General features: G+C 54.9%; 4 protein-coding genes across 4 annotated transcripts; 2 read left to right on the top strand and 2 right to left on the bottom strand.

The window, feature by feature from the left end:
- Positions 1-147: 147 nt before the first annotated feature.
- On the top strand, positions 148-1,893 carry EsH8_III_000273 (transcription factor domain-containing protein; the record flags this gene model as incomplete). The annotated part of the gene is made up of 5 exons (XM_083261998.1): positions 148-181; positions 247-582; positions 654-940; positions 1,004-1,264; positions 1,321-1,893. The coding sequence occupies 5 exons, from the start codon at positions 148-150 to the stop codon at positions 1,891-1,893; spliced, it is 1,491 nt and encodes a 496-aa protein (XP_083122485.1).
- A 999-nt stretch (positions 1,894-2,892) lies between these two features.
- EsH8_III_000272 (serine hydrolase domain-containing protein) lies at positions 2,893-4,317 on the bottom strand (the record flags this gene model as incomplete). Its single annotated transcript, XM_083261997.1, has 1 exon — positions 2,893-4,317. The coding sequence occupies one exon, from the start codon at positions 4,315-4,317 to the stop codon at positions 2,893-2,895; it is 1,425 nt and encodes a 474-aa protein (XP_083122484.1).
- A 1,895-nt stretch (positions 4,318-6,212) lies between these two features.
- EsH8_III_000271 (uncharacterized protein) lies at positions 6,213-6,602 on the top strand (the record flags this gene model as incomplete). The annotated part of the gene is made up of 1 exon (XM_083261996.1): positions 6,213-6,602. The coding sequence occupies one exon, from the start codon at positions 6,213-6,215 to the stop codon at positions 6,600-6,602; it is 390 nt and encodes a 129-aa protein (XP_083122483.1).
- A 1,010-nt stretch (positions 6,603-7,612) lies between these two features.
- Positions 7,613-12,582, bottom strand: EsH8_III_000270 (uncharacterized protein; the record flags this gene model as incomplete). The annotated part of the gene is made up of 6 exons (XM_083261995.1): positions 7,613-8,589; positions 8,638-8,940; positions 8,988-9,060; positions 9,117-11,116; positions 11,187-12,346; positions 12,473-12,582. The coding sequence occupies 6 exons, from the start codon at positions 12,580-12,582 to the stop codon at positions 7,613-7,615; spliced, it is 4,623 nt and encodes a 1,540-aa protein (XP_083122482.1).
- Between the last annotated feature and the right edge of the window lie 462 nt (positions 12,583-13,044).

The raw sequence follows: 13,044 nt of genomic DNA, 5'->3' as shown, positions 1-13,044 counted from the left end.
GTACTTAATGTCAGACGACCCATCAAGGGCAACTTTCTCCGAGCAGTGCGATCAAAGGAATCCATCACCAGAGTCGTTATTTCCAGATCTTGGCCGTTAACACCGACTGCGTCTTGGCCAAAAAATGCCGGATCATTCGCCGCCACAATGAAGGCTCGAAAAGGCTGCTGGACTTGTGCAGGTTAGTATTGACTGCGGTCACCAAGCCTGAACCCAGAAAAGAGTTCTCTAATCTCGCTCCTTCAGCTCGCAAGATCCAGTGCGACGGGGGCTTACCAACCTGTATGAAGTGTGCTCGAGCCCAGCGAGACTGTCAGGGGTATGAACTGCGCCTCTCGTGGCCCAGGGAAAACGACAAGAAGCGTGCAATCACGGGCAATGACGCTCCGTTAGTGGTGTTGCCACCAAGTCAGTCGGATCAGAGGTTGACTCACCCCTTCTTCATCAACACAACTTGGCAAGATATGGAACTGTACGGATATCTGTCCGGACCAATGCATCCCTATCATCTCCTTCGATCTACCCCAAAATTAGGGAGGCAGCCTCAACAACAAATTGACCACATGGACCTGGTTCACTACTGTAAGTCTGAATCGGTGCCATTGAGTCGAGGAGCCTCATTGTTCCGGGTTTCAAATTGACAAACGCGTCAGTTCACAGTTTTGCCTATCTTTCGTTGGTTACACTTGATCAGCGACTTTCGCAGATTCGGGATGCACTCCTCGGCATGGCCCTGGCAAATGATACAGATTCAGGGGTCGCTCTTTTCTGCGCGTTAATTGCTTTTTCCTCGCTCCATCGCCATGGGCCTAACGAGCAGGCTGTACGGTTCAAGATACAGGCACTCCAGTCCCTGGCTGCTTCGCTGACAGGTGAGCCGCTGATCTTGACCAAAGCTGCCCAGCACGTGGCCGCATCTATGCTTCTGGGAGCTTTTGAGGTGAGTTATAGAGAAATCTTAGTCTAGAAAAAGGCAACAATTTGGCCTAACTATCGGGTATAGATGCTACAACCATCGGAAGCGTCGGGCGAATGGCTGTGGCACACATGGGGAGCCATGGACATGATCCAAGCGACCCAGCTCAAGGACCAACCGTACGAAAGCGATACTGGTCATCTGCTTAATTGGGTCCATTATCACGAAACACTTTCTCGCTTCGCTGTGCATCATTGGCGTCACAAGTCATTGGTCCCCAAGGCCTCAATCAGAAACAGCCCCAAACACCAAGATCTTCGATATCCGTCTTTAACGAGACATAGACCCGTACGTAATTCTCAAGACACGCCTATTTATCGCCTCTGCTAATGCCGACTTTGCAGAACTTGCCTTCTGTGAACCCTACGTATGCAATATTGAACCTGTTGTCCGAAATCTGCGACACGTTGGTCGATCCAAGGGATCCCAGAAGCCGTAATGAGGAGTATCAAGACCATCTCAAGGATCTCTCAAGAAGAATAAGAAACGTTCATATCAAGTCAGCCTCGGCTGCATCAACCCCCGATGGCAAGTTCGCTATAGAACTATATCAGATGTCGACGCAGATATATCTTGCACGGGCCTCGCAGAGCCCGTGGGAACCAGCAGCAAATCTTGAATCTTTGGTAGATGCCGCATTCTCTGGGCCTATCAAGTCATGTGCCTGTGAGCACTTCTTTCCCTTGTTGATTCTCGCTTGCGAGGCCCAGAGAGATGAGCAGAGAGTAGCCATTATCAACCTGATTGAACGGACCCAAAGAGACGCTCGTATTCGAAGTGTCCAGGAGCTCAAGAACACAATCCAGTCCATCTGGGTGCAGCAAGATCTACACAAGGATAATGATGTATTGGTGGACTACTTTGGTATTATGAGCGCGGTGATTAGCACTAGTAACGCTGTACCATCATTTGCTTAGGCCTGTCACTATCCGTGGTCAAGTTGCAATTTAAAGGATCATTTCCCGGAGAGGTCTACGTACCAATACCTATTTACGCTTCTACAACTAACTCTATTGGTAGATGGTTATTTGTCTTGAGACTCAACAATTTTCGTTCATAAACCTTGAATACACGCCATCACTTCGAATTTTAAATACTCTTCCCTCATTCTAAACAACCGCTGTGTATGGTCGTTACCAAGAAGAGCATCACCTAGGCCCATTGATATTCAAGTGGGTCTAAACGCTCGTGTATTGGGCATGAACAACAGAAACAAATCAACTAGGTAAAAAAATATAGCTATGTTTAGCGCTGTGTCTCCGTATTCTTAGCAGCACCTCGTTTTAGCTCAAACCCCCCTGTAGAGATGTCTGCCCACCCCCGTCGCGCGACCCAAGGCCGGCAGGGGACTTGTCTGCACCACAGCGCTTGGAAGCTGTGTCTAGGTCTTGGATGGCTTCATGCAGCATGCTGGAAGTCGCTTTGGATATCATGCATGGCCTTGCCCCTCCTCTGCTCATAATTAGGAACCAAATTGATAGGTCAACTAACAAAAAAGTGAGTCCTTGATGGGATTTAACCATTGAATCTCCCCGAGGTGGGCTCGAACCACCAACCTCCAGATTAACAGTCTGACGCGCTAGCCAATTGTGCCATCGGGGATAAGCTCTCGAAGAGCTGTAAGGATGTTGTGGAGTTCAGTGCAGCTACTGGGATGTTATCAAAGTTCGGCAATCTTGCGGTGGTGGGTATAGTGGGTTTTCGGAAGGTCGCAAGGCACGATGTTCTGCAAAGTCTCGACAAATGACGCAGATATTGGCGGTCATGCAATGACAGCTCCGTCCAAGATAAATTTCAATGACTGCCTCTTTTAGTAGTGATTTTTACAATGCGTTCATAGTCGAAAAAGAAACCAGTCTTTGAAGCACAACTCTACGGTCACCAGCCGTCTTTGCGGATGACTTTCTCTGTCTAGACTACTTCCTCTTTAAAGTCTCCGCTTGGAGCGTCAGGCCGTTCCAAACCTCAATGGCTTCTTCATCGCCAACAAAGTGAAACCGGAGCATGATGGAAAGCCCGTCGACAAGAAAATCAATCGACGGCCCCTTATCGCCACCCTTCGCTGGAGGCAGCGCAGCCGGCACCAGCTTCAAGGCCTCCAGCTCTCCAAACCTCGCCCTCGGCGTCCCATCCTCGCCCTTCTCAATCTTCCACCTCTCGGCCCACTCGCCCACCCACTCCTCCCACCTCGGATCAATGCTCCGGGAAATGTCTTTGACCGGGATCGCGACTTGCGAGTTCTGCTCCAGCGTCCCTATGTACGGCCACCCCTTGAGGTACGCGACCGTGTGCACGACCTTGGCGCACACGTCGGCTCCCTCGAAACCGTTCGTCATGACGGCGACTCCGCACCCTTCCGCCAAGTCCGCCTCGTCCACCTTTCCAGTCGTGTTCGCGAATCCGACGGCGTAGCATCTGAAGGACGGATCGTTCCCGCCCCAGTGCCCAAAGACGTTGCTCTTGTTCCTCGAGACGAACCACGACACCGCGACGCCTTTCTTGACCTCGGTCAACATCTCCTTGGCGATCTCCTGCGGGAGGAGCCTCTCTCCCTCGGGCGTATCCGGGCGGAGAGATACCTGGATGGCTCTTACGAGCTTGAGAAGATCGGCCGGCGTCGTCCAGATGCCGCCCGACGCCAGCTCGGGATAGTGGAGCCACGGCTTCTCATGGGGTCTGCTGCCTGTCCACCACGACCTCGCGTAGTTGCCCTCGTCGCCAAACTTCGGACGCGCGTAGCTGGAACTGGACATGTTCAGCGGGTCGAGCACCTGCTCCTTCACCAGGACCGGAAACGGCTTCTGGAAGACCTCCTCCAGGATGAGCTGCAGCATGGCGAAGTTGCCGCCGCAGTACGAGTGCTGCTGCCCGGGGAAGGTGGTCAGTTTCTCGGCCATGTTGTGGCCCCCGTTCCTGTCGAGGAGCGTGTCCATCGCCGAGGGTACGTTCTCCTCGTACCCTGTGTAACCCTTGGTGCGAAATCCGGCCGTGTGGCTCAGGAGATGACGGAGGGTGATTTGCCGCAGTATCTCTGGTGGGCCGAGGTTGTCGTAGAGTTCGGCCGGGAGGACATGAAGGAGCTTGTCGTCAAGAGACAGCTTGCCCTGGCTCACCAGCCTCATAACCGTGGTGGCGGCTATGGGCTTGGAGATACTGGCAGCTTGGAAGAGTGTTTCTTCGTTGTCGCCGACTGTCGAGAAGCATCTTGCTTCGATGTCACCTTTGTCTAGAATAGCGACGGAGACAGAGGGGGTGCCGAGCGACGCGAGGAACTGTTCCGGCGCTGACGCAGGGTTGCTCTGTCGAGCAAAGATGGCGGCGAGGTTGTCAAAAAAGGCCATGATGGTTCAGTATTGGGGTTCAACCGTACGTTTAGGGTGTAATGACCTGACGATGTCGTTCTCAAATCCAACAGAGTCTTATGATCCACATGGCCTATATTATGCTTGCTTTATACTGGAGCCAACGCTGTTCTCGAATTCAAAAGTTCTTATTCAACTGACGCACCGCACACCCACGTTGGTCGTGGAGACGAGTGAACGCGCACCACACCACTAACGACACGACAGTGCGGGGCTGACGCAATGGCAGTAAGCAGCAGGGATTCTGACCCGGATTCGTGGATCATTACGCCGCACGGTACGCAAGTAGTTAAGAGGCAACTCGCAATGATCCTTCGAGCTGGATTTCCTTCAATTACAGCCATTGAATACCGCAAGCTTGTAAATCCTCGGTGCACGCCGTGCGTACACCGGTACCTTCTTGGCCGGCTATGACGTAAGTGTTCGACTTTTGAGAAGCTTGGTTCATGAAGCCTGTTGCTGCTTTGGCCAACCTATTGGATGAGTTCTTTCCTGCAACTTATTATCCGTAATTGGATAAGTTCTTTCCCACAACTACTCCTCCGTAGCAAGGCTGAAAACAAGATGGTGCGTCAGTTGTCGAGGTGCCTTCGGCAATCTCATTGGTAAGGTTGATAGATGTTGTGTCGTCGCTTCGTAGACGTGCTGGGCCCGATGCTCAAGATTCAGATCAATTTTTTGCCGATGATATGTCAGTCCTGCTTCGACTTTCCCTCATGACTCCCTGATCTACTGTCCAGTTTCTGCTTGTTCAACAGCGGCCCCTCAAGGGAAAAAAGCCCAACGCTAACAAGTGCGCAGCCCATGTCCCCGAAAGATCGGCTGGTCCTTTTGGCAACCAAAGTCCCTCCGTCGCCAGGTTCGATCTCGCTGCCTTTTCCACCGGTTGCCGGCCTGCTTGTTTGCTTCAATGAGTAAAATACACCACTAGACTACAGGTAATGACGTGCATTCTTGATAGAAAAGGCCATGCGCAGGCTACTGTTCTTGTCTCTCCTGTGTCCCCATCCGTATCGTCCTAGGATTCTTGCAAGACAATGACAGACAGAGCCGGACCGACACAAAGTCTACGAGAAAAGTGAAAGGGAATGAAAACATCGTGTCAGCAACCAGGTAAAAGCGGCATCGAAAAACACCTCCTTTACTCGGGCAGCCCACCTTTCCGTCCGACGTTGGAACGGGTGCGTCAAGCTGAGCAGCGGGGAGTAGTGGATCACACTCGGACACTGCTGGAGGACCCGCAGCAAAAACCGTAAACCATGGGTCTGTCACACTAGGACAAACACTTGGCAAAAAGACTCCAGTGGGGGAGGAGAAGAAGGGGTCGGTGGCATTCTAGCCGTGCACCCTGCCGATGGGTTTGATCGGCGTTGGGCCGGGTTCCCCTTCAGCGTCTCCCGATTGCTTGGCCAAAGGGGTCAAGTTTCGGCCGATTCAACGTCGACGTCGCCATGGGCTGCCAAAACCCCAGGTCCACAATCCCCTTTCAGTTTCGTTTTTACCGGCGGCTTTTCATCGTTTTTCTAGCAATGTGAACGATTCGAATGGGTAATGCCAAGGCACCCCCGTGTCCATCTCCACCGGGGGACACCCTCCCAGCTATTTTCGGAATATGCATCGTGTAATAGTCCCTCAGTTACTCCCAAACGCTCCACGGAATATGATTTGCAAGCAGGCGAGTGCCACGACAAAGCGGGCTGGATTTCAAAGCAAACGACAATAGATCCGTGCATACGTATGTACATATATATACCACAAGGTCAACTTCCTAACCGTCAATGACTTGAATCAACTGCATCCAGCACTCAAACCTATATCCTCATATCTCAACTCTCTCAGCCAGACAGAGCAACAAACCACAACTCCCGCCAAAAATGTCCAACAACATCAGAACGATCCCCACCTCGGACTACGACGACGTCATCCGCGCCGTCCAGACCTACGCCGACAGCATCGCAAAGGCCGACCGCCAGCTCCTCGACCGGGCCTTCCACAAGGACGCCTCCATGACGGGCTGGATGGCCGACGGCACCCTCTCCCAGGGCCCCTACACCAACCTCCACGCCTTCTTCGACGCCTTCGGCCCCGCCCCCGCCCTGAAGACCAGGTGCGACGTCCTCGGCATCACCCCGACCACCGCCGTCGTCCGCGTCGAGATGGAGGGCACCCCCGACGGCCCGCCGTACACCGACTTCCACACCCTGATCAAGGCCGACGGCAAGTGGTCCATCGTCGCCAAGGTGTTCCACGCCTACGAGTCATGAGCGGCGAGGGGACTCCCGGCACGTCAAATGGGGCCCAGCTGCTCGAAACCCGCTTCGCAATGAACGGCGGACCTGGAGAGGGTTTGCCTGAAATCCAAGATTGAGGCCATGCCGCATGGAATTGGGAACACAGGGAACACCAGATCCAGTCCCTCTCTAATATGAGCGTTTGGAAGCTCTGAAGGATGGGTGTAGGACTCTTTTGGGTCACTACCGGTTACGGTCTCTGTTCCAGCGTGGTGCTGAGCGGTACACTATCCTCCATTATTAGAATAATACCGATGGTGCAGCAAAGGGGGAAAGGGCTCGCGCCATCTGAACAAACAAACAAACAACAGAATTACATGAATAAGCAAACAAAAGTTAAACAAGTAAAAATCGAACTATTCAAGACCCCTGGACCCAGCCAATTGCTATCCCTCGTTTCCCCTCACACCAGCTCCTTGAGGGTGTTACTTGAAACCGGTATGTAGTTGGGGCAACAAGCAAGAGCCTCATGGCAGAGCAGGAGACTCAGTTACTGTTTCAAAGAGTATCCGACTCAATCGTCATAATACAGAGCTTGGCCCAAGTCTGCGAGAGCAAGAAAGTTCCGACATCACCGGTAATCGAGTTGCATAATGTCACGTGCTGAGCGAAGCCTCAGGTAAACCGGACCTGAAGACGGCGTCTTTGGCCGCAGATATACACGACGATGTCTACCGTTCGGGTTTCATTCACGACAGGGACGACAGGTTCATGGGCATGGTCTGCAAGGACGTCAATGTGTCAATTTACCCCTTCAAGATTCCAAAAACATGGTGTTAGGAAGTTGATGTATCACAGGACCTCGCAGTTTACACACAAACCCGTAGAAACTGGATGCGGTACAGGATAGCACGGCGGTACGACTGCCATAATCACAAAAGGTATAAAAATTATGTATCAATAAGAGCTGCGTCCGTATCTGAGCAGCATAGTAGGGCCCTAGTCCTCTATAAGTACATAAGAATATACATTATTTTCGTTCCTTATTGCTTCAATGAAATTGTTGCGTTTGACTTTTCCAACCGTTCCAGCTCCTCCTTGAGTATGTATAAACTCATTCTCACTCCGGCACCACAGTACTCTGTGCTGTTGCCAGGGCACGTGAACGAGCATTCTGTGCCCGTCACATTTGCGGCAGCCTTAGTCTCGCCCTCGCCACCCAGGGTGAGGGTGTTGCCGCACCAACACTCGCGGCCGTACTCGACACCTGCGTAGTTGTTGTCGTAGCAGGCACCCAAGCACATGTCAATCGTCATGTTACTTTGGTTGAGGATCTGAGTCGGGAGGAGACGGCCGACTTCGGGCTCGGAAAAGCAGCCATAGTAGGTGAAGTTCTCGTTGCCGTGGGAGATTACGGGGCCAGTAGGTGTGGGGGCGGCGGATGAGGTGGAGGTAGTGGTTAATAATGTTGAAGGGGGAGTAACCTGTGAAACAGCAACCGACGAGGTCGTAGGGAATGTGGAGGTGGTCTCGGTGAGATCCGTGGTTGATAGCGATGCGGTGGATGATGTGGCAACCTCCTCCAGCGCGGCCGAGAAAGCCGAGCTTGTTGCGGTGACAACCGAGAGGTCAGTAGACAAGGGAGTGGACGAGGTCGTTATAGCCTCTGCTGTTGTGCTTGAAGCACTGGTTGAAGAGATGGTAGAGTTGCTTGCTGAAAGGGTGGACGATGGTGTGAGCGGAAGGGCAGTCTCTGCAGTCACTATGCCGCTGGAAGTAGTGGAGTTGGACAGCGCCAACAAGGTAGTGCTCGCAGATGGCGCTTCAGTCGTGGTCGCTTTGCCCGCAGAATCGGTGAGAGGCGGCTCGGTGGTAGCTGCTCCCTCGGGGGAGTACAAGTAAAGTTGCAGCCTGTCGCTACCACCGCAGAGCTGCGTGCTGTCGCCGCCGCATGGGAAATAACAGTCGTTTTGGTTCTCGGCCAAGATGCTTCCAGTACCGATTTCGTTGCCACACCAACCTGATGCCTGTTAGTATTTGCTTGCAAAAATGAAGAAGTTCAACATACACTCTCGGCCGTATTCAGTGCCAAAGTACTTGGTGCCCTCGCAGAAGCTGCCACAAGCCTCAAGAGTCATGGCATCGTCGGGCAGCATGCGATCGGGAAGAGCGCGAACACCGTCGCCCTCGGTGTAGCAGCCTTGGAAGAGCCAGTCACCAACTCGCTCAATCGCGGCAGGGCCGGTGGCAGTCGGAACGGCCGAAGTAGCAGTGTCGGTCGGGGCGGCGGTGGTGGTCGGCTCGGGCAAGTCGCCTTCAAGCATGTAGAGGTTAAGCCTGGACGATCCGCCGCAGTACTCGGTGCTGTTGTCTGCAAGGTGTCAGTTATGTTTCAATCGCCGGTTGCGTTGTACTGACCTGCGCAAGGCATGGTGCATTCCTTGGCCTCTACAGGAACTGCGCCGTCTCCCAGAGCGTTTCCACACCAACACTATGACACGATTAGCTAACAACTTCACCAGAGGTGACGGGCAGCAGAATACGAACCTCTCCGCCGTACTCCAGTCCAGCATAGGTATATCTATCCGCGGCGCAGCCTTCGATGCAGAGGGCGACAGTCTTCTCCTCGGTGGCAATCAGGTAGGGCAAAGCGCGAACACCGTCGCCCTCGGTGTAGCATCCCTGGCTCACGTACTGTCCGACGCCGGGGTTGACCTCGGGGCCCGCCGGATCGGGGCCCGGGGAAGGCGTAGTGGTGTTTCCGTCCCATTGAACTGAGTCGGCGAACAGCGAGATGAATGCGCCGCCCTCATTTTCAGCGAATCCATTGCCACCGCAGATCTGGTTGAGATCACCGCCGCAGTTGAAGTTGCAGTTGCGGGGATCGACCATCTCGATGGGAATTGTCGAACCACCCCAGCACTCAGTGTGGTATTGGGTGCCGCAGAAGATGTCACCACGTTCGGCGCAGGCGGCGATACACATGGCATTGGTGCTCTTCTCGTCACCGTAGAGCTGGTTTGAAAGCTGGCGGCCAGGGTTGTTCTCCCTGTAGCAGCCAATGTAGCGGTATTTACCTTGGCCATCGGGCAGCAAGGGTGGCGCTTGCTCGGAAACAGCATTGCACTCGAAGGTGAAGAAGTGCTTCTCGAAGTTGGGATCATTGGTGTTCATCGTCCAAGGTGCGCTTCCCGAGTACGTGTCGGTGTTCCATTGAGCTTTCGGCACGGTGCAGATCATGGTGGCAGTAGCGCTCTCGCCTGGGGCAAGGACAGTGCCTTCGGCCAGATCTACCAAGTTGGCAGCTTGGATGATACCGGGAATTCCGAAAGGCGGCTTCGAAACAGTGAGGGAAAGCTTGACGCCGCCCTCGGCAGCGTTGTTTGTGACGCGGAACTTCAGGGCTCTGGAGTTGTTCTCGGTGACATTGCCAAAGGTGAAGTTCTTGGTGGCATCATATTCCACCCATCCAGTGCCATCGGGTGTCTGGAACTCGACAAGAGCCACGGGAGCAGGACCTGCAGAACCTGCAATGGTGAAGGCCTTGGTTCCACCATCCGAGACGACCTCGAGATAGCCGCCGAAAGTGCCGCTGACGGAAGAGTCGAAGGCGATGCGCACGGTGACGGCAGTGTTGGCCGCTATGGTGGTGGGGACATTGGTGAGGGTGAACTTCCCAACGGTGAGGGTGGAAGCTGCCTGGTCCCAGCTGGTGAACGGGCCCTGGGCGCTCGTGGTTGAGAACCGGATATCGCTGATGGACAACGCCGCGTTGCCCTGGTTCGACAAGATTACACTCTCGTCCGTACCTCCTTCTTGCCCAGCGATGACGCCTTGGAAAGTGATAGTAGGCGGAGTGATGGACAGCAGCGGTCCCGCACTCTCACCAGTGCCGGTCAGCCTGACGTGTGTGCCCAGGCTGTACCCCTCAACGGCGTTGGTAGTGTCGATGACGATGTCGGAAGAGATTAGTCCAACAGTAGTTGGCTTGAAGACGGCATTGACAGTAAAAGTGTCGCCGATGGCGAGGGTCAGGGGCAAGGTGGGGAGACCAGAAAGAGAAAAGGCATCAAGCTCGTCCAGGGCGATGGCCGAAACGGTGACACCAACAACAGCGGTACAGGTGATGGTGCGCGGCTCACCTTCGGAGCCGACGTCGACGGTGCCGAACTCATTGACAGTGGTGCAGTTCACCGGGGTCGTGACCGGCGAGCCAAAGGCGTAGAGGTAGCCTTGGGTGGTGCCCTGGTACATGATGCCATCGCCGAAAACAGCTCTGGTGAACTTGGTGGTGGCCGGGACGCTGAAGGACTTGATGAGGTTCAAGTAGCCGCCCTTGGGAACGGCTTCGAAAATCTTGAGCTGCGAGCCCTGGACATCGGTTGTCCAGAGGAGACCGGTGCCTGGCTGGCCATTGAGACTCGTGACGGTGCCGTGGCTGACACCGAGGATGTAGGCGTTGTTCATGGGGCTGTCGGCGACCTTGGTAAAAGACGGGACCCCGTTCTCGCAGGAGAACTTGAAGACGTGGGTAGGATATTGGATGACTGTATGGGGTTAGCATAATCAGGTGCAGCGGAGCTTTCCCCGCCATACAGAGGCATGTGGTCTACTTACCATTAATGTAAATGTAGCCACCCTCGCCGGGGTAGACACCCGCACCAGCGTAGACGGAATTCTCATTCTGATAGACCTGAATGACATTATCCAGTTGATTGGCACCGTTACGGTAGCCGCCCAGGTCATCCAAGTTGAGCCAGTAGGTCTTGCCGCTCTTTCCAGTCACCACGCCGATGCGGCGGATGTCGCCGCAGGAGAAGGTGCTGGGTAGGATCTGCAGGGGACTGGTTCCCAAGTCCTTGTCGGCGCCATCCAAGGCCTGCTTCTCCCACGGCATGAAAAAGTCAACCAGGGTCAGGCTTCCGTCGTCGTTGATGGTCATGTGCACAGCAGCCTCTTCCAGGGAGGTGGGCGGCTCACGGCCGTTGACGGGGATGGTGCTCAGCTGAGAGGCATAGCCGTTGCCGGTGGCGTAAAACATGGAGCCGGCGTCGTCGGACGCAAGGCCGCCACCGGACATCCAGATACCGCCGCCCTTGATGTCGTTGGGAACTCCGTCGCCCTGTGTGGCGAAGCGCTCGACAATGGCACCCGTCGTCTTGTCCCAGCCGATGACCCAGCCGCTGAAGTCATACTGCACACAGTGAGAAGCAAAGCCGGCGTAGATATACTGGCCGACGTGGAGCAGAGCGGGCCGCTGGTGATGAATGCCGCCGGTGAATGTTCGGATCGGGTTGTTCCTGGCGACGATGCCCTCCAGGTCAACGGGGAAGTTGGGCCGCTCGCTGAGGTCGTTCACGTCGAGCGCGTGGAGGTAGTAGCGTCCGTTGGGTCGGCCTTGGGCGACGCCGACTTGGGTTTGGTCGACGTATGTCTTGGTGGTGAGATAGAGAGTGTTGGTGGTGGGGTCAATGACACCGGTAGCGGTGATTCCGACGTGAGGTTGGATGTCATAGCAGCCGGTCAAGTCGGCGGACAGGAAAGGAATGTGAAGGTTGCGGGATGCGACAATGTCGCCCGTCTTGGCATTAATTTTGTAGACATTATTTTGTGTCGTCGAGACGTAGACGTATTGGGTGGTGTCGCCGTCGGGCGTGTAAACGAGTGGCTGAGAGAAGATCTGCTCGGGGACGTTGCCGTATCTGCCCGGAAGAAGCGTGCGGAAGAGCTGGCCGAACTGGGAGCTCCCCACGACGGAGGGGTCCATGTTGTGGTTTCTTCAAAGTCACGTTAGATGCCGTCCGTCTCGTCCCCTCCGTCCCCCCACCGAGCGGAGCGCGGCTGTTGCGACATCGCGACGATCGACGCCGGGGAAGACGGAGGAGAAGGGGGAAAGAACTTACGTCTGGTAGCCGGCCCTGGAGTTGTCGCCTCCCCAGGTGATGGTGTCGGTCGAGGCCAGGCCATTGGCAAGGCCAACGAGGGCCGTCAACACCCACGTCTTGAAAGCCATGATGAACGGCTTGTGACTTCACTGGCGATGGCCGTGAAGCTGCGGTTCGGCTCTAAACGAAGGAAGCCCGGGCTGGTGGAAGGGGATGGGGAATCATTCTCCATCAGCTGGGGGATGGGAGGGCGGCTCTCGATATTATCTTTGAATTGGATCTTTGGCCGTGACCGCGTCGGCACAGCCCACGGGCCAAGAGCGAAGCGTGGGACCCATGCAGGGCTAACCCATGGCATGGCATTAGCCGTCCACCCATGATGCATCTCATCCCGGCCCGTACTCGTTGCTAGCGGGCAGGCCTAACCACCCCGGACGGTCAGTCGTGGAGACGGAGACACAGGTCCGACCAGTCAGCCGGCGTCTTTTCAACAGGCGACAGGGCATTGACAAGCCTAGAAGGCTCCAACATGCAAGGTATGCAGCAGGCGAGGCCGCGGATTGGGGGATGGCCCAGGTTCGAGGCTGGCC

This window comes from Colletotrichum jinshuiense, chromosome 3, assembly GCF_051148585.1.
Source record: "Colletotrichum jinshuiense chromosome 3, complete sequence".
NCBI classification, from domain to species: Eukaryota; Fungi; Ascomycota; class Sordariomycetes; order Glomerellales; family Glomerellaceae; genus Colletotrichum; species Colletotrichum jinshuiense.
This window is presented reverse-complemented; position numbering and strand designations above follow the sequence as displayed.